The following is a 26,152-nucleotide window of genomic DNA, read 5'->3' as shown; positions in this document are numbered from 1 at the left end:
TTTTTTAAAAATCTATATACATATTTAAAAATACAAGGCCTGACTCATTCATTCACTCACTCACTCACTCATTCACTGACTCATCAGTCATGAGTGAGTGAATGAATGAGTCAGGCCCAAAAAGTCGATCGTACGTATACTTTAACTGTGTATACGTGTATATCTTTGCATCTTGTATATAATATAAAAAATTCTTCAAATTGTCTGCTAAAAAGCCCAGCAATATTTATTTTAGATCCTTAAGTACATATTTAAGTAAATATTTATACATATATTATTGAAATATTTAATTCGACTGGTTGCCAAAATATTGGTTTATCAATTTGGGAATTTGTTCATGTTGTAATATTGTTTGATGATCGCCTTCGAGAGTTGTGGCATCTATAGTGTTTCTTGTTATCGGCTTCAATCCATAAAACTTATCTATGTTTGGCTGCAATAATGTTGTTGGGCTTATCATTAGAATTTTGGATTCAATGACCTCGACCAAGTTGAAAGTATCAGGGTTCATTACTGCTTCTGTGACGGATAATACCGCATTTAAGTAATTCATACATTCATCTACGTTTTTTAAATTTAAATTTTGTTTTATATTCCAGAAAATAGTTTCCAGATTACTATTCTCGGACAGGATTTTATTAAACTCCAACATTTGTTCTGGATTTAAAATAGATTGCAGGGTTATAAGTATAACACGTTTTTCAATTTCCAACGTATTCATTGCTTTCATTTCTTTACTTATGTTTTCCACCCATACAGGAGAGCCATCGATATAAACCATGGAACCAGCATATCCCAACTTTTCTAAATATTTGGTTACAATATGAGCAATAAGAGTGCCAAAGGAATAAGCCACGATTCTAAATTTTTTGATACGCCTAGCATCCAACATTTGTTTAATATTCTGTAAAAAAAAATATAGTAGTATTTAAATTATGAAGATTATAACGTAAATAAAGCTAATGAAAAAATATACAAATATATCGATGGCTTAATATAAAAAAGGCCTAACTCGATTTTTTGTTACTTTACAGGAGAAGGAAAAAACTTAATAAAATTCATCAAGTTTTAGACACAAAAAAGTTTTAATGCAATTTTTAATAAGAAGAGACATCACATTATTATTTAAATTTAATTTTTTTTTATTTTAATGAAGTTATTTAATATAATTTTCAGCTATTTCCTTAAATTCCCTTAAATCATTACCAACAAAACAAATTCTTTAGTTTCACCCAAAGAACTGTTGCCATCAATAAAAATTATAAACTACACAGCCTCATACCTAAATTACATATTCGATACAAAATTACATATGGGCAATTCCATATCATCGTACGTGACATTTGAACGCCTATAGAGTGGAATAGATTTTGCAAAAATAAGAGTATCTGAAAAATAATTTGGTCTTTATGTTCCATTCAGAGGGTACCATATTTTAAAATAATAAAAAGTTCTTTCGAAACATTGTTGTCCAAAATATTGAGCGAAATAAGGGAATATCGTACGTGACATAACACGGAACTCATTTTGCAGTACATTTTGCGATAATATTCGAATCGTGGGAGGCGTTAGTTTTCTTTTAATTTCTTACACTAAACGAAATATTTTTCCTTTACAATCCGTCATATTTACATACAAACAATCTTTGGATGATTTTATAATAAATAAAACAGAGACCGAAAATAACGGGTTCACTTTCATTTCAATGGTAAATTCTCAATCGCAGCCATTTAAAAATATTTTTTTGTGATATATCACTGAGAGAGTGATTTATTCGAGAACATTTTAGGTTTGGGGTTGAGAGAAACAGAAAAGAAACAAACACAAATAATCTGGATGAGTGATTTATAATTTATTTTTTTCGTAAAAGTCAGCTTGTGACTTATTTGCGAACATAAAAAATAAATCGCAAAAATGCATTTGATGCAAATCAACGCTTAAATATATAAAATTTATCAAAAGATTAATAATAGTTTAAAAAAAATAATCTCATTTCTGTTACTCCTAATTCATTACTTCATATTCATCATATTCTTTCTATAATTTATTAAAAATTACTAACAATATGTTATTGTATGTAAATAAAAAAGGAAGTAACAATTATTAAGAACAAGAACAAATGTATTGTTTATCTCACATCAAACCATTAAAAAACAACAAAAACAAATAAAGGTCATACCAAACCATTTAAATAAAAATCATTTTATAACTGTTATTTTCAGTGATTTATTTTTATCACAAAAATATAAATCACAATTTAGGTTTTTTGGTATATAGACGAGTTATTTTCGATCTCTGAAATAAAATTTAATATCGTACGTGACATACCGTACGTGACAGAATTTTCGCTTATAATAAAGCAATATATATTCTGTAAATATATATGTATATACAAAAACAAAAAAAGGGAATAGAAAATATACATTCGGTTTCAATAAACAATATGACAATAGCAAAAAAACTGAGTCAAATTCATTTCATACTACAAGCTAATTGGGAGCCTATTCGCCGTAATTTTAGGCTAAAACATACCTAAAACATTAAAAAATTAAAGTTTAAACTATTACACAGTACAACATTTTTCAGTTCATTGCTTTGGGACTCAATTCTGACAATTGCACGTGAAAGTAGCCCCAAAAATAAGAACTTCTGCATCATTAGTTTTGTCAAGTTGGCTGCCATATTAATTTAATGGCCAAACGATTTTTTTTCCTCAAGGTGGATTTTTATCACTTTTTCTATATTTTAGCACGGTTATATCTCGTATACCGTACGGAATATCTCTTTTGTGACTGAAGCAAAGTTGTAGATATTGAATAGTAGAAAAAAAAATACGGAACATACCGTGCATCCAGTGCCTTAAAAATCGCAAAAATGCCCATTTTTTTAAATTTTTTACCAATTTTTCACCTTTTCTGCTCAATAGCTGGATTACAAATCCAATTATGGACTGATCACCATGAAATTAGGTCGTGTGATTTGTGTCTATATAAAAGTTATTTATCATGAATTTTGTATGTATACCATAATTTTTAACAGATTTATTCACTTTATTCACAATAGAAAAAAAACTGAGTCAAATTCATTTCATACTACAAGCTAATTGGGATCCTATTCGCCGCAATTTTAGTCTAAAACATACCTAAAACATAAAAAATTAAATATAATCAGTTTAAACTATTATTTTTGTCTCTAAAATATTGTAATGTGATCTAAATTAGATTTTTAAAAAATTGAAAACCAATCGGTTTCGGTTTTATTTCGGTTTTGAGATAATTTGTTAAATATTAAGTGTTATAGATACAAAATCAGTTGATAATATAGGAAATGCTATACAAATTTAAAATTCAAACTTGACGGGTGTTCAAGAGAGACTTTGGTGGTACCTTTCTTTACCTCTACGATGGGTAGTCATCTTGACGCGATGTAGAGGCTTAAGTGCGATGATTCGTGTTGGCCAAGCTGGAGGGGAGAGTTTAACATGAGTTGGCTGTCTCTGGAACCATTTTCCCCTCACTGAGAGGGGTGGTTCTGTTGGTTGATCCGGCTGGTCCGTAAAGGCCCTTTAATGTCCGTCAGAAATCCACTAGCTAGATTCATCAGCGGGGCCTAAACGGTAACGTTCAGAGGAGAATGCAGCGGCCAAGAGCCAGCAACCGGGACCTAAAAGGCCCAAAGCGACGCAAAGGTCGTTAGCTAAGATCTTCAGTGAGATTGTCAAAGACAATCTCATCAGGGCGGTTATCAACCGGAGTGTCAATGACGGATCCATATCTCAATTGAATTGGTATATGGTGAAGCAAAAACTGGTAGGGGTGTTCTGGGTGTTCAATGCGATGACGCTAGTTGGTACCAGGGTCACGTTAAGCTAATGTCTTGTGTAGATGAACGCTCAGCGTTGCACTATAGGTTAAACGGCTACCAAAACTGTGCTAAAGTCCAATTTTTCAAATGCAAATATTGCACTTTTTTTAATGCCATTTTGTAACCAATACTCCAAATTAACTAAGTCAGCTTTATGTTTTTGGTAAATATTAAATTCCGTTTGACAACACGCAGTCAAAGACATTGCTATGTTGAAAAGCCTGTATTGCTTTCAAATTTTCAATTTCATGTTTAAATAATTTCGCGAGTTATAAAGAAGAAGTGAAAATGGGGAACAATAATTTAAGTAAGTAAGTAAGGTTTTTTGTTAAATAATGTGATAAAAATGTTTAGCTTGCTTGAAATAAAGCCACTTTTTTAACATAACCTTAAAAGTGCTGCGACTGTTTTCAAAATGTAACTTCGTGGAAGCTTTTAAAATTTCGGCAAAGTTCGGCAGATTAAATTCAAACAGAAATGAATATATTGAAATGTTATAAACCGATTTTCATTTACATTCAATAGCCATTTTTAGCCGTTTTCGAATAATACTATATTTTTTAGGTTATTGTTTGAAATTTGGCTTAACGAAAATTCAAAAAAAGAAAAATTTTATGTCGTTTTCAAACATGTAGTGGACAAAATTGAAGTTAACATATTTTCAGATGAAGTAGAGAAGCATATAACCCAAACAATGCATTTTTTATATCCTACACCACCATAGTGGGGAGGATATTATGCGTTTGTGCAGATGTCTGTAATGCCAAGAATATTAGTCTAAGACCCAGCTTAATATGGTATATATAATTTTTTCTGCCCAAGGACGAAGCCTATTGAAACTGGCTGAAATCGGTCCATTATTTCACCTAGCCCCCATACAAATGTGCTCCCGTAATTGGACTTTATCGGTCATAAATGTTTAATTTATATAGGTATCTACACAAATTTAGCTCCAAATAAGTTTTATATATACGGAATTCAGGTCACCTAATTTTATGATGACCGGTCCTAAATTAGTCATAGCTCCCGATTCCGAAAATCACTTTAACGTGCATAAATCACTTAAAATTGTTGGTATACACATAAAATTCAACTCTCATAAAGAAATTAAGCACACGACCTAATTTCATGACGATCGGCCCATAATTGGTCATAACTCCCATATAAACCATTTCCGAAAATCACTCATGAATATAAATTATTGAAATTTTAAAAGAAAAATTATAAAAGCAAATGAGACTCTTACCAAAGTTTCTTTGCAATTACTAAAAGTTTTAGTATAATTAACATAAATTAATGTATTAAGTTTGCATTACTGATTGCAACAGGGTTAATTTTTGGTCGTTAGTGGGTTAAATTCCATTTTTTTTAATAGAATTATTTTTACTTATGAAATTCTTAAAGGTTTTGGTTTGAATACCATGATTTTGTAGTAGTTATTAATTTTGCACAGAAAAAGTAGTCATTTAACCTATAGTGCGTTGCTACTAAAGACTGCTGTCGCATCATTGGGTGAGGTATGGCCGGGATCTAGGCTGGAGGTGGTTTCTGTGAGTGAGATACCCCGAAAGCCTAGATCCATAGCTCAAATCTAACTGAGCCATCTAGCCCGAAGGAGATCTTGGAGATCCTACAGTGCTGTAACCCACAACTTCCAACTCAAGACTGGAAAGTTGTCAAGGTTACGGACGCTGAGGGGTCTTCAAGAAAGGCGATCGTTGTCCTGAATAAGGACTCTTTGGGGAGGCTAAGGAAGGCACGATTTGAGATCAAACGATGTTCGGATGTCAAAACGTAATTTCGGTGGTGGCAGTGTTATTGTCTGGGCAGCGTTTTCTACAGTTGGCAAGTCGAAAATATGTTTTGTGCCGACAAAAATGAATAGTGCGATTTATAAAGAACTGTTGGAAGATGCTCTTCTCTCATTTATGGATGAAGATTTCATATTCCAACAAGATAATGCTGCAATCCATGTTTCTATAACAAAGGATCATCCACACATTATTAATAATGCTACAGTGGCCCATAAATTAAAGTGCGTTTATAGGAAAATACCCTTAAAATGGCTGTTAATCTCGAAAATTTAGTAAAAAATAAAAAAAGTACAAATTAATTTTTTTTGTAAACAATATTTTATGTGAAGTCTTAACTAATTCAATAAACAAATTTGTAGCCCCCTAAATATGTTCTTGTTTAATTTTTACAATTTTCTTAAAAAAAAGTAGTGTGCGTTTATAGGTATATGCACCAGTGTAACATTTACATACATTGCGTAGAAAAGCATGCCCCCCTATTCATATCAATAACCAAACAATAATTCATTCGGAAATGAAATACCTCGGAATACATCTCGATCGTCGTCTTACATGGAAAAGTCATATAGATGCAAAGTTGACTCAAATGAAATCAATTCAAATTAATTGGCTTATTGACAGAAACTCTCCGCTTAGTTTAGATTGTAAACTTCTACTTTATAACATGATCATTGGCGCGTCCAAAGGGGCTCAAGCATAATTAGAAAGCTTATAGGGTAAAGTATTTTTGAGATTTTTTTAGATTTTTCGGAAGAGGTTTAGAGGTCGCTCAAGTCGAGTTTTTGCCAAAAATCGGGTTTGTCGGCCTTTTTATGAGTTTTCTTCAAAACTTTGTCAAGACCCACGATTTTCATTACTTTTGATTAAACGGTTATTAGCCAAGTTACTAACGATTTAAGATATTGTGAGTTTTTATCAGAAAAAAATGAGCTCGATCTGTGATCATATTTCTGAACAAAAATTAATTTTTTATATAAAAACTCACAATATCTAAAATCGCTAATAACTTGGCCATTAAGCGTTTAATCAAGAAAAGGAGCTCGATCTGTGATCACTCATATTTCTGGCCAAAAATAGATTTTTTTATTTAAAAACTCACAATACTCACTTGGCCAATGAGTGTTTGTTTAATCAAGAAAAGGAGCTTGATCTGTGATCACTCATATTTCTGAACAAAAATCGATTTTTTAAAGGAGCTCGATCTGTGATCATATTTTTGAACAAAAATTGATTTTTTATATAAAAACTCAAAATATGTACATTGAAAAAACTAAAGGTAGGATCACACGATTGCCGCAATGCACCAATTATTGGTCTATTTTATACGTCAATCGTGTGATTTCACAACTTATTGGCTCATATGTCAAACCACAACAATATTGTGCTTATTTGGCCCAATCAAATGCAACCCTGGTACGGCAATCATGTGAATGCTTGATAGGCAACATGCACCAATAAAAAAGTTAAAAATACACCAATATTTATTGTGTTCTAGTGCGGCAATCAAAGAAGACAATTAGCGCCAATATTAATTTTTGTAAATGAAATATTGTTTTTGTCAGCCACTCTCTGACCCACATACATCTTTTAACATTTCTTTATTAATTTTTTTATATGATAATTAAGGCCGACGCAATTTTCTTTTTTTATTTAACAAATATTTTTTTCAAAAATAGATTGTTTTTACATTTATGTAAACAAAACAAAATTTAAAATCTAGCACAACAGCTGTTTCTCTGAGTTGCCGTAAACTAGAACAATCGTGTGACTGAAATGCGACAATTATTGCCACTAAATCGCTTTGCGCCAATTTACGACAATCAAATTTATATAAAATGAAGCAATCATGTGACTGCAGAGAATTTGATTGGGACAATTTCTTTATTGGGCCCCAATTCAGCACAATAAAAATTGTATTAAATTGGTTCATTGCGGCAATCGTGTGATCCTACCTTAAGTCTTGCAACAACAGAATATATGTAATATTCTGTTGTTGCAAGACTTAGTTTTTTGACAACAAACTTAGATTCTTTGTCTCTCAGTAGCGCTTTTATGCATATTTTATTCTATGGCCTATATGATAAAAATTGTCATTCCACCATACGTTTTTTTATTTTTAACTAACTTCAGCATAGTGGAATAGTAAAGCAAAACTAAACGCATCGTTCAATAAATCTGAACGGGACGTGTTAAAAATATTTTTGGCAATTTTTTTTTAAAACGGCTACAGAAATAACGGTATTCTAATAGAAAAACAACAAATATTAACTTTGACCAAATCTCATTTGTGTGTTGATTTTTAAAGTGAGTGGTTCATATTTTATATACTGACATCCATACATTAACATTAAGCTTTGCTAGAACAACTCAATTTCTATTGCCGGGGTTACAAATATTTATGTGAATATTTAATAATTATTGGACATATTATTTAACTAATATAATTGTTTATTACAGAAACGGGAATCCAGTATAGGCACTACATCTATTAAACAAGCAGATATTCGTGAGAAGCCTTTTAAGAAGTGGAACAAGACAGTGTGTATTTGAAAAAGGTGAGTTTATGGTAATTAATTTTGTTCATTATTATACCCTACACCACCATAGTGGGCAGGGTATAATGCGTTTGTGCAGATGTTTGTAACGCCCAAAAATATTGGTCTGACACCCACCTTAAAGTATACCGATCGACTTAGAATCACTTTCTGAGTCGATTAAACGATGTCCGTCCGTCTGGCTGGTTGGCTGGCTGTCCATGTAAACCTTGTGCGCAGAGTACAGGTCGCAATTTTGAAGATATTTCGATCAAATTTGGTACATATAATTTTTTCGGCGCAAGGACAAAGTCTATTGAAACTGGCTGAAATCGGTCCATTATTTCACCTAGCCCCCATACAAATGTCCTCTCAAAATTGGACTTTATCGGCCATAAATATTTAATTTATTTATGTATCTAAACAAATTTCGCCCCAAATAAGTTTCATATATACAAAATTCATGTCGCAAAATTTTGTTACGATCGGTCCATAATTAGTCATAGCTCCCATATAGACCAGCTTCCGAAAATCACTTTAACGTGCATAAATCTCTTAAAAATGTTGGTATATACACAAAATTCAACATAAATAACTTTCATACAGACATAAATCACACGACCTAATTTCAAGGTGATCGGTCCATAATTGGTCATAGCTCCCATATAAGGCCCACTTCCGAGAATCGCTCAAAAATATAAATTATTAAAATTTTAAAAGAAAAATGTTTTTGCTCATTTACTTGGTGTAGGGTATTATATGGTCGGGCTTGACCGACCATACTTTCTTATTTGTTTATTTTTAAGTTTATGTTTTTGAATTTAGTACAAATATAATACTGGAAAACGCCTTCTACAAACAGCATCTAATTTTAAGGTAATTGTTGATGACATATGCAGGAATTTCCTCTAGAAGAGCAGGTTTCGGTGAGTTTATAGAAATAGTTGTTTATGTAAATATTTATGTATGAATAATGCTTGTAAATTATATTGAATAAATTTTTTTAATATTAAAAAAAATCTTTTATTTAATTCTCTGAACGCAGCTGGTAAAATAATAAGCTTACGTTCAGTAATGAAGAAATTGAACGCATCTGATATAAAACTAAATTCTCGTTCAGTATTGCGAATATTAAACGAATATTAAGTGTGTTCGCGTACTTTCCAGTAAAAATTATCCAGTAACTTTAATTTAGAGCGTAAAATTTGCCCTCAATCTAAAAAAATATCCAAAAAGTACGCGAACAACAATTTGTAAAAATAAGTTGTATTTTATTATAAATCAATTTAAAACGTTTGTTTTGTGTTATTTTACTTCTTTTCTTTGCAAGACTTGTAAATTGTGTTAATTTTCAACTTTTTTGTTTTGTTTACATTTGCAACAATTTGTTTATATTTTTCATGTTGATATTTTTTACTGAACACTCTCTTGCTCTCTCGTTACAAGTTTTTAAAAGTAAACGAAAGGAATCCCGTAACTTCCAGTTATAATTTGTACAAATTATTACAAATTACCAAGTACGCGAACACAAATATTGCTAAAACCTAAACTCCCCTTTACTTTTGAACAAGCTGAACTCTATATAGTAAAAAGCTGAATGCACGTTCAACGTAAAGCTGAACGTTTTATTCGGTTTTCTACTACAGCCATAATGGGTGCAAAAAAATTTAAGAAATATTCAGAAAAACTAAACGTTTGTTCAGTTTTTTACTATTTAATTACACCCTACACCACCATAGTGGGGAGGGGATTATGCGTTTGTGCAGATGTTTGAAACGCCCAAAAATACCTTAAAGTATACCGATCGACTTAGAATCACTTTCTGAGTCGATTAGCGATGTCCGTCCGTCCGTCTGGTTGGCTGGCTGGCTGTCCATGTAAACCTTGTGCGCAGAGTACAGGTCGCAATTTTGAAGATATTTCGATGAAATTTGATATATATTATTTTTTCGGCTCAAGGACCAAGCCTATTGAAACTGGCTGAAATCGGTCAATTATTTCACCTAGCCCCCACACAAATGTCTTCCCGAAATTGGACTTTATCGGTCATAAATGTTTAATTTATATATGCATCTCCACAAATTTTGTGTATATAAAATAAGTTTTATATACACAAAATTCATGTCACCAAATTTTGTTACGATCGGTCCATAATTAGTCATAGCTCCCATATAGACCCGCTTCCGAAAATCACTTTAACGTGCATAAATCGCTTAAAAATTTTGGTAAACACACAAAATTCACTTTAATATACACATAAATCACACGACCTAATTTCATAGTGATCGGTCCATAATTGGTCATAGCCCCCATATAAGGCCCACTCCGAAAATCACTCAAAAATATAAATTATTGAAATTTTAAAAGAAACATTTTTTTTGCTCTTTTACTTAGTGACCGACCATACTTTCTTACTTGTTTTTTCTGTGTATATACTACTTACCTTTAGAGAATTTTTTCAAACTCATTATGTAAAATGTGAAAAAATTGTCAAAAGCTTGTTAGTAATACATTTGAATCATGATACAATGATATAAGGTAGTATCACCAGCAGCGTTGCCGTTTTGGTCCAATTGGACCAACATTGGTAGTTTAAAGTTAACAAATTGACTTTTGGTAGTTTGGTTAGTTTGTTCCGATATTTGTCGTATTTTGGTAGGCTACGATATTTCTGAATACATAAGTATTTTTAAGAACAAAATAATTTAAATAATAACGAAAAAACTACTTATGTTAAGCCAAAATAATAAAACTACATATTTGCAAAATATGAAGATAGCATTTTCTTAAATATTTAGTTTAGTCGGGTAAATGTGTATTTATTTAGTAACTTTTATTTCCTAATAACATGTGTTAAACTCTGCTTCAATATTTCAGTTTCATCTGACACTTTAAATGTCCAATTATGGAAATTAGGACGCGTAATTTATTTCTATATGAAACTTATTTGTGTTGAATTTTTTCGGGATACCAACACTTTTAGGAGTTTTGTGCTCGTTTAAGTAATTTTCGGAAGAGGGCCTTATGTGGGAGCTATTGTCAATTGTGAATTGAATTTTTAGGTGTAATTTATTTGTAAAACTGTTATTTAATATCTATATAAATCAGGACATTTATATGGGGACTATGTGAAATACATGGACAACTAGCCAGACAGACGTACGGAAGGACATCGTTAAATCGACTCAAAAATAAAATATCGAAAATTGAACGATTTTAACATATTTATGATTGTAGTGTTATTAAATAACTTTCTTCCTCTGTGTAATTTTATAGCAGCAATAATATAATTTTAAGTTAACTATTAATTTTGAAGCGAATCCATATAACATTTCTCAAATATTATAAATTTGGTAGGTTTTGGTAGTTTTTAATTAGAAATTTGGTAGGAAAAATATTTTATGAGTGGCAACGCTGATCACCAGTAACTACATTCTCATTTATACATTCCCTTAAATGTCAGCCACATATAAAACCAGTAAGAGTTCTATATTCGGCTATGCCGAATCTTATATACCCTTCACCTTTGTTGTGGATGCATTATTATTTTTTATAATTAGTATATATGTATGTACATTGCCCACTTTCAGCGTACAGCATCCTAAATTTATCAAGAACACAAAAAACAACAACAACGACAAACGAAACAAAACACCAAAAGAAAAAACAAAATACGCAAGGCAATGAAACCAACACACATCCAAACATACGTTTAATTGTATAAAAAACAACAACAACGCCAAAATAAACAAAACACAAAAAAAAACAAAATACGCAAAGCATGCACATCCAAACATACGTTTTGTTGCTTTTTTGTCAAAACAAAACCAGCATCCTAAATTTATCAAGAACACAAAAAACAACAACAACGCCAAACGAAACAAAACACCAAAAGAAAAAACAAAATACGCAAAGCAAAAAAACCAACACACAAAAAAAACAAAATACGCAAAGCATGCACATCCAAACATACGTTTTGTTGCTTTTTTGTCAAAGCATGCAATACATTGTGTTTTTTGATGAAATTTTCAGAGGTTGTCTCGGATTTTTGCTCATATCTCCGTTATTTATGGATGGATTTTGCTGATTTTAAATAGCAAAATTCTCGAAAGTATGTCTGACAGAATTGTTGAAGATTTGGATCCCGGAGATATCTGGGGACTTCAGAAAATTGATTTCAACAGACAGACGGACATGGCTTAATCGACTCCGCTATCTATAAGGATCCAGAATATATATACTTTATAGGGTCGGAAAATTATATTGTGGAAATTACAAACGGAATGACAAACTTATATATACCCTTCTCACGAAGGTGAAGGGTATAAAAAGTAATATCAAAGCAAAACATTAAAAAATAAATAAAATATAAAATATTTTTTGTAAACAAATTTAAATGAAATTTCCAATATGCGTGTTATGTGTTGTGTGTGTAAATGTTCATTCGAACAAAATGACGTACAGTTCATAAAGTGTCCAGAAAATAAAATAATAGAATGGAGTGCTGCTTGTGGAGTTCAACTAAAGAAACATTCAAGGATTTGTATGTATCATTTTAAGAATTCGGACTACATTGAACTACATCAAGAATCAAAACATGCACGTCTGATGCCAAATGCAGTACCTTCTCTTGAACCAATTAAAGGAATGACTGATTTTCTTGCTTATACAGATGGAATATCCACCAAAGAAGAAAAAGTGATTTAAACTTTTAATGTGTTTTTTGTAGTTTCTCATTCTATTTTTTCAATTCTGTTTTTATACCCTTCAGCTTCGTGAGAAGGGTATATATAAGTTTGTCATTCCGTTTGTAATTTCTACATTTTTCATTTCCGACCGATTTTTCATTTCCGGAGTCGATTAAGCCATGTCCGTCTATCTGTCTGTCTGTTGAAATCAATTTTCTGAAGGCCCCAGATATCTCCGGGATCCAAATCTTCAACAATTCTGTCAGACATACTTTCGAGAATTTTGCTATTTAAAATCAGCAAAATCCGTCCATAAATAACGGAGATATGAGCAAAAATCCGAGACAACCTCTGAAAATTTCATCAAAAAACACAATGTATTGCATGCTTTGACAAAAAAGCAACAAAACGTATGTTTTTGGATGTGCATGCTTTGCGTATTTTGTTTTTTTTTGTGTTTTGTTTCTTTTGCCTTTGTTGTTGTTTTTTATACAACTAAACGTTTGTTTGGTTGTGTGTTGGTTTTTTTGACAAAACAGCAACAAATCGTATGTTTGGATGTGCATGCTTTGCGTATTTTGTTTTTCTTTTGTGTTTTGTTTCTTTTGGCGTTGTTGTTTTTTATACAATTAAACGTATGTTTGGATGTGTGTTGGTTTCATTGGCTTGCGTATTTTGTTTTTTCTTTTGGTGTTTTGTTTCGTTTGGCGTTGTTGTTTTTTATGTTCTTGATAAATTTAGGATGCTGTACGCTGAAAGTGGGCAATGTACATACATATATACTAATTATAAAAAATAATAATGCATCCACAACAAAGGTGAAGGGTATATAAGATTCGGCATAGCCGAATATAGCACTCTTACTTGTTCATATTTCATTTGTTTGACTTTACAAGGCATCAAATTGACAACTCTCCCTAATGATTCTACCTTCTAAAATTATTGTATTATGCATTTGAATAAATTTTATAATGAATTTGAATTAAGGAAATCTTGAATGATTTAATAGTGAATTAATTCAATAAAGAATGAATTCTCAAAGGAATGAATTCAATGACTTGAAGTAATAAGGAATTATGCCTATGAATTAATTCGTAATGAATTCTTTAATAGAATAGTTAAGAGAACAAATTTAATTTGCTTGGAAATTGAATTAAGAATAGAACCTTTGCTTGGCAATTAGGATTACAGAATTTAGTTTGTAATTCACGTACAGTACAACAGATATTTAAAAGGCTTAAGAGCATAAAAAAGGAAAACATAACTAAACTTTTGAAAGCCTTCACAAAATTACTTGAGCTGAATTTCGATATTTTTAAAATTATCTTCAAAATTGCGTCTTATATTACAAATAAAACAAACCTACACTGACGAACAGCGTTATATCGAAACCAATACCCTTTATGTTATACTAACTACATATCGCGATACGACTAGAGTCTAGTCACTAGACTAATGAAACATCTATAGATTAATTACACTTTCATTCAATACTTACTTTGACAGTAATTTCGATAACACTCCTAAAATTATTTGAATCGAATTTTGTTAAGAACTGCACAACATAAGCCGGCGGCTTCAACTGTGATCCAATTTGTTTCCAGATAGCTGTGCAAATACCTTCAATACCAGGAAATATTATTATTGGATCTAGATTTGAATCGGCATTGTTAACAGGAATCATGTAATCTGAGTTAATAGTTTCCAAGGTTACATTGAAATAAAAACTTTCTATTAAATTAAGGAAGTTATTGTCTATCCCATCATTTTTAGTTTCGACACTAGTTTTCTTGTGTATCTCAGAAAGTTCTTTTAAGCGGTCAATAGTTAGGGCACGTAATTCGGCCGGCGATAAAGTTATATCGAAATTTCTTTCAAGTGTTTGTTTGATCTCTACGCCCATTAGAGAATCCATGCCAAGTTCAGATAGTGTAGAATTTACAGAGATGGATTTCAACTGCGTCAGCGACAAAGTGTTCATAACGAACTGAAGTGCTGTTTGGCTCTCTGCTAAAATTTTCTTTTCAGCCACAACCATACTAGAGACAATCGGATCTGAAGATGTTATAAGCGTATCCAATACGTCAAGACATGAACTAATGCGTTGCTGAAGAGTGCCACCAATGTTTAGATCAATTTTCCCCTCTGCCATAACAGCCACTAGTCCCACTTCTCCGACTGCACCCCACTGAATTGCTTTTCCAGGATATCCATGCGATACACGTTCTTCTACAATGCGTTCCATTATAGAATTGGCCATTCCGTAATTAGTTTGGCCGGCATTGCCTCGACCACAAGATACACTGGAGAATATAACAAAACAATGTAATTTAGGGCAAAGCTTTCGAGACAACTTATCCAAATATTTAGTGGCATATGCTTTAGGCGCCAGAGACTGTTGGAAGTTTTCAATAGTTTGATTCGAAAAAATGCCATCCTTAAGCAAAACTGCTAAGTTCAGAATACCACCAATACTTCCTAGTTTCATGGAATCGGTTAATAGTTCTAAGCAGCCCTTCTCTGTCGTAATATCTGATGTGTTTATTCTTATTTGGCACTTGTAGCTATTCCATATTCTAAACACAAATTGAATATATTAATAAAATTAAGAAGAAATGTTTTCACAAATGTGATTTATACGTACGAAATCCTATGTTTTTGATATTCGTCCGATAGTCCGCGTCTCGAATTTAGGACAATCTTCCTGGCACCTCGCAATATCATCCAATCGACAAGTTCCAAACCAAAGCCGCCAAGACCTCCAGGTACCACATAGACGAGTTCTTTATGGAAATATATTTTTGGAGTTACTGAAACCGAATGAGTAGCAAGTGATGCTGCATCTGGTCGAATTTCTATTAACACTTTGCCAATATGCTTGGCGGTCATGAGGAAACGGAAAGCATGCTCCAACTCCGATGGTTTGAAAATAGTGGATGGGAGAGGTTTAACTATACCGCTTTGTATGTCTTCCGCAATGTGTCTTTTAATTTTCTAAATACACGTAAAATAGAAGCTAATTATTTATTGGACATAAATCTGTATGTACTTATATTGGTAATATTACTTACATCTAATAAATATGGAGCATATTCTTCAAGTTTATCTGCTAATATTGCGTGAAAACTTTGTCCTTGGAAGAAGACGCCCAATCCAATGTTACTGTCATTAGCCATATCGAATTTACCAATTTCCAGAAAATGTCCATTTGGTGCTAAACAACGAAGCGATGCCTTTAATTTATCTTCAGATAACGAATTTAAGATAAAATCAACACCCCTTCCATTTGTTCGGGCCATAATCATTTCCTCGAATGAACAATCACGAGAATTTCCAATATTTTCATCTACAAATAAATTTATGAGTATAAGTACACGTGCAAAAAACACACGACAGTATAGGTTCGACTCTACTACCAAAGAGTAGTAGAACCCTATACTCAGTTTGTCCATTTTGGTGACCAATTTTATTTTATAGGCCCCCAAAGATTCTGAAAATCAGTGGGCCCTCAAAAAATGGTGTCATAAGTTATTGGTCAACAGCTAATTCAGATTTGATTATACCGCTTAACTTTATATGGCAATCATATAGCTAAGAGTCCGGCAAAAAAATTTAGTTAAATTTTTTTCTACAAAAATAGCTTATTGTTTTTCAGAAAAGAACGCAAAGAAGGGTAAAAGGCAGAATAAATGCATAATTTATGCCAGTAAAGATGTTGTTGACAGAAATTAAAAGGGTTTGCATTGAACAAAAATATTGAATATTTAGGAGTTTATTTCTATAAAAAGGTAAAGGTAACAAATAAAGACAATGAAAATACAATATAAAGACAACATACACACCGCAGTTTTGCACCTCTTTCTTCTATGGCCTTTAAAACAACATTAAACATTTATACTTTTTAACCCACACTAAAGAGCAAAGCAGAAAACAAGAAGGAAAAGGAATGCAAAAACGCGGTTTACAAACAGATGATTTGAAACAAGGATGACACAATTATTGGAACAGTGATGGCACTATTGTGAAACATTACAGGGCGTTCCGTAACGCCCCCGTGGAGCGATCCGCTTCACCAACATCTAAGTCTAGAACGGCTAACTTGGATACAGCTCTTTGTAGAACGCCGGTCGCAGTTTTTACATCAACTCGACGCACCACACCAGCAAACACACGAATTACTATACCACGTCGCCATTGCGATTCATAAAATTTCTCATAGCAATAATGCAGGAGTCGGTTGACAAGTCATGGGCTACTTTCAAATGTATTGCTCGAATTGTAAGGCAAGTAAAAAGTGCCACCCATCTGTTTTCAGAACGCCTGCCAATAGATACAGTCAAAGGGCCAAAATAGTCGAGACCTGTATATTTAAATGGTCTGACGTTTGGCTCGAGCTGATCAATAGGAAGTGGACCCATAATTGGTATACGAGGAGTAGCTTTACTGTATCTGCAAAACATGCAATTTGAAATTATTTTCCGAAGTAAACGTCTAACTTGAGGAATCCATTACTTTTTACGTAGTTCACATATTGTAGCCTCGTGATTTTGATGTTTCATTTGGCAGTGATAGTGATGAACTACGAGAGTTATATAGGCATGATCATATGGTAATATCACTGGTCGTCTCGAACTTTAAGGCAAAAAGCTGGCTGCATCAATTCTACCATATAGACGTAGCAGACCATTTTCATCAATATAAGGCGTTAACTGTACTAAATTGCTGTTTTTAGGAATGGGTGGATTATTTTTAATACACTGGACTTCAGTTGAAAAACGTTCTTTCTGCAACTGTAAACATATTAATAGCTCAGCTGACTCAAGTTCACTAGCTGTTAAACAATAATATTGTACATCGCTCACTTTTTTACGGCATCGACTTATAAAACGTAAAGCCCATGCGGTTGTTCTCTTTACTCTAGAGAAAGATGAAAAACGATTAAAATTTATAAACGTATTACCTACAACCAATAAAGTGATTTTAGGGCGAAGCTCTTCCTCGTCTTCATGATTTGAAACATCAGCTGCATAATTGTTTAACCATCCATTTAACGTTGTTATATGCTCTCGTTGCATCGTCAGCTACGTTGTCATGGGTTGAAACCCACTTCCAGCTATCAGCTTCGGTGGATGCCAAAATTTCAGCAATACGATGTGCTACGTATGTTTTGGAATCACTCCATAAAACACATTTTTCAGGTGTAAATCCGTGACCATCTAAAATTGTTTGCATTAATCGGGTTCCAAGTACTGCTGCCTGCAGCTCTAGGCGTGGAATTGTTACTCTTTTTAAAGGTGCACATTTTGTTTTAGATGTCACAAAACTAGTATATATTTTACCATCGCCAGAAATCCATCTCCAGTATGCCACAGCAGCAAAGGCGTCCTCACTGGCGTCAACAAAGATGTGAAAATTAAAACGATCTGGCGACCCTGATCGAAAATAGCATCTAGGCACACGAAAATTTTTAATTTTATTCATCTGTTTGCGCCACTGCTCCCACGATTTATTAACGTCTTCTGGGATAGCTTCATCCCATCGACAATCACGGCTCCACACCTCGCGTAAAATTAATTTGCCACCAACAATAGAATAACTTAAAAACCCGAGAGGATCAAATGTTGACATGATACTGAGTAATTCTCTTTTTGTAGGTTTTCTGTGGCCAGACATGAAAATGGCTGTTGTAGCTCTTGGCTGAGATTGGCTGTATACCGTGGCATTGACTTTCATGACGTAACGTGCTGAGCATGGAGAGCAGGCTGCTCCAAAGGTCATGACCACCATTTCGTACTCATCAGGAGGGTTGTTTTGATTTCCATAGCGCCATAAAAAGCGTTGGCTGATTCTGTCTTCGGGCTGAACAATAATCTGGTGAAACATCTCACGTATGTCGGCACAAACGGCAACTCTACCACGACGAAAATTATATAAAATTGTTGGCAACGATGCAATATCTTGAGGACCCTTTAATAAATGAGAATTTAAAGAAATACCGTTCACTTGTGCAGCTGCATCAAATACTAAGCGAATCTTTTTTGGCTTGTTAGGATTTATTACCCCAAAATGAGGCAATGAGGCATTTGAGGCATTTTTTGTCACTTGGCAACTCTATTTCTTCTAAACGAAATTTTCGAACATAGCCTTTGTCTAGATACCCCTTTATTACCTCTTTGTATGCAGCAGCAAAGTTTTCGTTTTGATTCATCTTTTTTTCAATTCCCTCCAAGCGCCTAAGGGCCATTGAATAACTGTTTGGTAGCTTTACGTTATCATATTTCCATAGGAGGCCGGTTAGAAATCGGTCCCCAATTCGTTTTGTTGTTTTTAGCAGAATTCCATTTGCTCTTATGTCATCATCACACTCAATGGGAGGGGCCGATCCTACACCAATATTTTCTACGTTGAAAAAATGCTTAACAAGCTAAGACATGATGGATGATTTGTTGACAAAGTACTAAGTATGGACCCGAAGACAAATTAACTTGAGTATTAGTTGGTAGCCCTAAATACGCGTGATCCAATCCAATTAACAGCTGGGGTATTACGTTCGTGTAGGATTTAACGGGAAAAGATGACGACGTTTGAAAACTATTTTGCAAATCTTGATTTGTTTGAAACGGCATAAACATTACGCATATAATGGCACTTAGATTTACCCATACCACTTACTTTAATGTTGAACGAAAAAACTGACTCCTGAGCTGATCGACCGTCAAACCACTGTATATTTAAGTTATCTTTCTGAACACGTATTCCTAGCTTTTCGGCAATGTCCTTATCCAACATTGTAATTGACGATCCATCGTCGAAAAGGGCATAAATATCCATACGACATCTTTCACCACACAAAGTAACAGGTAAAATACGAAACAACAATTTTTTGTTGGTAGAAGAACACCTGATTACGCTTTGTTGTGGCTCACTCACTTCATTTGGGATGGCAGGTGGTATTGCAACGTTGGCGACGTCTGCAACGTCTGACCAACGTTTGTTAACAGTTGAGTCTAGGAAACTGCGACAATCATAAAGATTATGTTGACCTTTTCATAAAGGACATTGTGGCTGCCTTTCCGTAGTGTGAAGTAGGACCCGACGTGTTGGTTCATTGTTGTCGGCATCCTGTATTAAACAAATTAAGTCGGCCATCTCATCCATAAAATCACTAAAATTAAGAAGAGTAGGATAAGGTTTGATAGTAGCAGCAACTCTAGCCCAATCTAATTTTTTGCTCATTGGCAGCTTTAAAATGAATTCATCTAATAACGTCGGGTTGGCAATATGTTGGTGACCTTCCACAGACTGAAGCAAAACAGTCAAATTTCTTACTTTTGTTGCAAAGTGTATTAATTTTGATAAATTATTTTCCAAAATGTGTGGAATTTCTCTTATTTGTCGCAACTGGCTTTGAATCGGCTGTTCTGGTCTACCAAATCTAGTACGAAGCTGTTCGAAGACAGCACCAACGTTGTTTGGGTGAATTAACAATGACTTAACTAAGTCGCGAGCATCACCTTTGAGACTTTTTTGCAGGAGCTGATTATTTTAAAAATTTGAATAATTATATGTTGTGTTTGATTGAATATAGGCTGTGTAAAATATAGGCCAATCTTCCGCTGCCCCACCGAAATCTGGCAAATCTTGAAGCTTACGTGGATACATCATAGCACCCGAATTATTTTGTAACAAACCTTGTTTATAAAAATTATTCATTGCTGGCTGGGGCTGTGTAGAAAATTATTGGCAAGATGGTGGCCCAACGGAAATATTTGGTGACAAATACATATTAAAATTATCGACTGCAGATGCTGCTTGCGTCGATGGCATGGCGTTGCTGCTGGTAGAGCTATATGTAATTGGCAATGACGGCATGGCGGCAGTTGTCATTGTGGTTGTATGTGTAGTATATACATACGTCTGTATTTGTGTAAAGCTGGCCACACACGGAATGATTTGTTAGCCTGATTTGTGATTGAAAATTTTCAATTACTTGTGATTTTGTTCGCGCACAGCCCCATTAACAAGTAACAAGACGTCGAATACGAACAAATCGGACTCACAAATCATCCGTGTGTGGCCAGCTTAACACAACTAGTAAGTCAGCCGCCTTCTACGCCAACCACAGCACATGCCTTAAACGTGGTGGAGATGCAAAAGCAAATTGTATTGTTAAAACGCCAGCTTTCCCTCTCAACACACATTTTGTGAGGTTATGATTACTTAATGTTTTGAAAATGGGCAAGGTTTGTGGAGCTTCTGAACAGTGAATATAAGCTTTTGATATTGGAATAATTGAAATAATTTTTCGGAAGTCATTTACCTTAAAAACTAAAAAGATTTTAATATGGGATTTTCCATCAAGAAAAATATTAACTTTGAATTAATGTAAAATTTTAATGGTTACAGACATCACAATAAAATTTGAAAGTAATATATTGATTGATTCTGAGTGAAATAACGCAAAATTTATTCTCGGTCACGCCTACTTTTGGGTGGGCTAGGCTATTAAGTTTCATAATATTTTAAACCTTAAAGCCCAAAAAACCAAAAAAAATTTTCGTTATTTGACTCAGAATCAAAAATTCGAATAACGGTGAAATTTTAGACGTGATGTAATGTTGCTCAACCCGACTTAAGTGATGTTGTTTTAATTTTTTTTAGTGTAAATTAATTTTTTTTAAAAAATATATTTCATTACTTTTAACTTACAAATACAGCTTTCAACGAAAGAAATTTAATTTGAATTCATGTATATTTACTTTGTGATAGTAAAAACGTTTTGTATGTGTATAAACAACATATAGGGCTATACAAATATGAAAAGCTTTTGAGGATCGGTGCTTCGATATTTTAGAATTTTTTACTTAAACCTAAAATATTGTTTCAAAATTGGCCAAGTTTGGATAGGGCTGGGGGGACAATGTTCGCTTAAGTGAATCAAATTTTACTTTATACGCCTTTGCTTTAAGTTCTCTTCAGATAATATAAAAATTGTATATAGTACCGAAGACAATTTTTTTATAAAATAAAATATAGTGTCTTTTTTGTGAAAATAATTAAAAAATACACGCATACAAAGTAGAATCATATAAAAAGATGCTTCAACTTTGGATGCGTGTAACTTTTTACAAGATAATTGTTATGAAGTACCGTGAAATAGCTCCCAAATGAAAAAAACTCCCAATGAAATAATTCCCATCAAAAATTAAATAATTCCCAAACTCCCAATAATCGGCTGTTTCATAATTTTAAAAGTATTACTCCCAAAAAAGCGAAATAACTCCCAATAGAAATGAAATAATTCCCAATCCGAAGCAATTTATTTATGTATTCTAAAAAAAGGAACTACAAAAGTGAAATTATTCTTCGCTTACCAAACACTTTTTGCATTGCAGGCCTATGGCGTAGCGCAAAGTTTTACTCCTCTGGGATGTGTCAAAAACTGGCTTCACTCAGAAAATTTGATTTGCATTGCCGGCCTTCGGCCGGGCGCTAAGGGCTTCTCCTCTGGGGTGTATCAAAAACTGGCTTCGCTCAGAAAAGTTTTTTGCATTGCCGGGCTTCGGCCAGGCGCTAAGGTTTTTTCCTCCGGGGTGTATCAAAATCTGGCTTCGCTCAGAAAAGATTTCTTTCATTGCAGAAAGGTTTTATAATATTTTAGAAAGCAGATTTTCATTTCGCACCAGATTAAAAAATCGTTGCAACCTGACAAAGGCCGACGATGTAAAAAGAATCTTTTCTGAGCGAAGCCAGTTTTTGATACACCCCAGAGAAGAAAATCTTAAATTTCAATGCAATAAATTTTTCTGAGTGAAGACTGTTTCTGATATTTATGGGTTCTGATTTTGCAATATAGAACCCAACAAAAATGAAATAACTTCCAATACAGTAAAATAATAAAATTAAATAAAACCCAACAAAAATTTCATTGGGAGTTATTGCATTATGAGATAACTCCCAACAAAAAATTATTAAATAACACCCTATGCGTTAGGAGTTGTTTCATAATGAATTATTTCATTTTTTCGTGGGGAGTTATTTCATTTAGGAGTTATTTCACGGTACCTTGTTATGAGGTTTGTGTTATTTTCTTTAGAATTTTATTGCAAATATACGCCATATTTAAAAATCGACCCTCCGTAGGCCAGTCATATACATATAAAATACGAAAAAAAGATCGAGCAAAATTTAAGAAAAATTAAACCTAAATATCTCTTGATCTAAAAGAGATATAGGCATATTTTTTGTAGACCTTCTCAAGGACTATCTATATTTTAAATTTCAGCTCATTCGGATCATAAATGAATTTTTGACGATTTTTTTTTGAAATGTGAGACTTTGAGGGGCCATTACTGATCCCCATTTCTATATTTTAAATTTCAGCTCATTCGAAGCGAAGCTGAACAACTGTAAATCAACTCGAAAATGCCACCAGCCTAGTAAATAATACAGCACAACATAGAATTGTGGACTTGATCATACTATTTTAACAAAAAATCTTTGTTTTAGCGTCAAAAGATAGTAATGCATTCATACGTTCACAAGAGTTGTTCAGCTTTACCGTAGCTACAACTTTACTATATATTGTGTGCGACAAATTAGGAGTCCCTGGAAGTTATTCTAAAAAAGTTTTTTCCCTATATTTTTTCAAAAAAGGCATTTTTTTGGGAAACATTTTTAACAAAATTTATTTGGCGGACTCTTAGCTATATGCTTGCCATATATAGTTAAGCGAAATCCCCAAGTCTGAATTAGCTGTTGGCCAAAAACTTTTGACACCATTTTTTGAAGGCCCACTGATTTTCAGAATCTTTGGCGGCCCATAAAGAAAAAATTTGTCACCAAAATGGACAAACTGAGTATAGGGTTTTACTAGTCTTTGATAGTAGAGTCGAACCTATACTGTCATGATCATGTGTTTTTCCAAAAGTCTTCATTTGTTGCATAGTGGTATTAATGATTATAAAACATATAGAGAAAACACAACTATTCGACAAGGGATCGGACCATAATTGTTCGGAATTTGTTAAAACTTGGTACACGAGTTTTCTATGCTTATACAAAATTTGAATTAAATTTTATTAAATTGATGGTGAACAGTGATTGAGTCAATATCGAAGTGTTTAATATAGATTTGTGTAAACGAATTTTCATAAAATTCGTAACTGTTCATTGGCGAAAGTATAAAAATGTACAGATATATCCATCATTTCGAATATTTTTATAACACTGTGCAGCAAGAAAAACCAGCCTCAACAATTCCAATGGGAAATGAAAGTAAACAGAACTGCCAAAGGGGTTTGAAAAGTTAGCTCCATTTCCATTGTTATGGCCTCTTGAAGTTGGACAATTTTTGATAATTTTTTGCACTATTAGTCAGACGAACGCTACAACCAAATTGCTATTCCATTTGAAATAAGGTATGATTATTTATTTATATTGATGACATACATATATTTGTGAAACAAATTACAGATACCGAGGGAAAAAGTCGCCAGACTCCGTTCTAGCGGAAATTTTTTGGTGGAGTAAAAATAAGTTTTTATAGAAGATGATAATGAAGCTAATTCAGTGAGTGAAGCAGAAATTGATTCTTCCTCGAAGGATGAGAGTGACGATACCCAGAATTTACAGCTTCCATCAACACCAAAAAAACTTCGACCATATAGTTCAAAATATTTATATTGGTTCCAGTGAACAAAATGGCAACATTGAGTTCGTTGTAGAAATACAACTTTTGAAACACATTTTTTTTAATAAAACAGAAAGATTTTTAAAAATGTATTTTTTTTCAAAATATTCAGATCAGATTCTGAAAATAAATTGTAGTATTCAATAGAATCAGATTCATTTGAACCAGAGTAGTTTTAAATTTGTTTGTAGTGCATTTTAATCTAAAATTGAATTTATTTATATTTCACACCTGCCCACCATAAAGTAAATAACGGAAAAATATATTTTGCCACATTGGATTCAAGGCAACAATAAGTATGCACAATTACAGTCCATTAAATATTTTTATATATTTGTTAGGGTGGGTCGATTTTTTTTCACGAAAAATCGTATAGCAGAAACGTATTCTACGGAAAATTTCAAGAAATTTTCTTGAGGAAACTTTCTGTAAATTTTCCGTAGATTTCGTTTCATACAACTCGACCCGGCCTAATATTTATACTAAGCTAACTTTTTAAAACCCTTTGGCAGTTTTGTTAAGTTAATGGTGAACTTTCATTTCCCATTGGAATTGTTGAGGCTGGCGGCGATAATCCGAAATTTGTTGCATAGAGTAATCTAAGATGGATCTAAAATTCATTCGTGAACAAAAATGATTGATATGAGTTTTTAAATATTTTTGTTTACATTGTTTCTTATTTTGTATAACTATGTATAACGTTGCACAGTGGTATGAGAATAAAAAAAGATAGAAATAAATCTGTAACTTCTAAAATCTTACGGCGATTTGAATGAAATTTCACATGCGCAAAGAGGAAGTGTAGTCGAGTTTAAGTTTTGAATTTGGACCTCATGAGCCCACCAGGAGCGGGACCAGTGGTTCCCAAAGTAGGACATCTCGGGTATGTTCAATTTTTAAAATGATCCTATTTCTTCGTTTGTGTTACGATTTAAAAAAATTGCACATTTAGAATCTCCTCGTCGAGCACTAAAACCTCGTCGTAGCTATCAATTATCTGTTATAGCTTAGGAGATATTCGCATTTGAAAATTTAATTTTCAACATTTTTACCCACCCTACTCCAGTTTTTTGGTGACCGCGGTTCCAAATATTCCCCGATTTTATCCATTTTTCTTTTATAGAATTAACAATAGATCTATATATCAAATAAAGAAAGAAGTGTTTAAAAATCATAGTTATATTCATTTGAATTTAAAAAAATTAAAAAAGGCGATTTTTCGTAATTTTTTTGGGGAAAAAGTACTTTTATTCTTTTTAAGTTATCTAAAAAATTTCAGTTATGTAGATTTTTCTATTTATTTGTTATCAAGTATCCCGCAATTCCAAAAAAAGTCTTGTAAAATCCCAAAAATGGGATTTTTTCGTTTTTTGGCTATAATATCCATACCAGGGGCGGGGTTATCGGAACCCTTTACAAAATAATTAAGAACTTATTGGGCCATCTAAAATAGGTTAGTATATTTTGATATCGAATATGCGATTTGAGAATTTTTGCCCTAAAGTTGAATTTTACATAAAAATAGGCATTTTTTGAATGGACCTGCTCCCGTCGGTATCA

General features: G+C 33.0%; 1 protein-coding gene across 1 annotated transcript in view; it reads right to left on the bottom strand.

The window, feature by feature from the left end:
• Window positions 1-200: 200 nt before the first annotated feature.
• Window positions 201-26,152, bottom strand: part of LOC135962980 (fatty acid synthase-like) — a 67,925-nt gene continuing 41,973 nt past the window's right edge. Inside the window, exons 7-10 of the mRNA XM_065514781.1 lie at window positions 15,972-16,246; window positions 15,545-15,894; window positions 14,399-15,476; window positions 201-904 (exon numbers count right to left, since the gene is read on the bottom strand). Of these exons, the coding sequence (XP_065370853.1) occupies window positions 287-904; window positions 14,399-15,476; window positions 15,545-15,894; window positions 15,972-16,246 (2,321 nt within the window). The 3' untranslated portion in view covers window positions 201-286. The remainder of the gene's footprint in view (window positions 905-14,398; window positions 15,477-15,544; window positions 15,895-15,971; window positions 16,247-26,152) is intronic.

The sequence above is a fragment of the Calliphora vicina genome, chromosome 1 (genome assembly GCF_958450345.1).
Source record: "Calliphora vicina chromosome 1, idCalVici1.1, whole genome shotgun sequence".
Lineage (NCBI taxonomy): Eukaryota > Metazoa > Arthropoda > Insecta > Diptera > Calliphoridae > Calliphora > Calliphora vicina.
The sequence above is the reverse complement of the archived record's forward strand: the minus strand, read 5'-3'. Positions and strand labels throughout refer to the sequence as shown.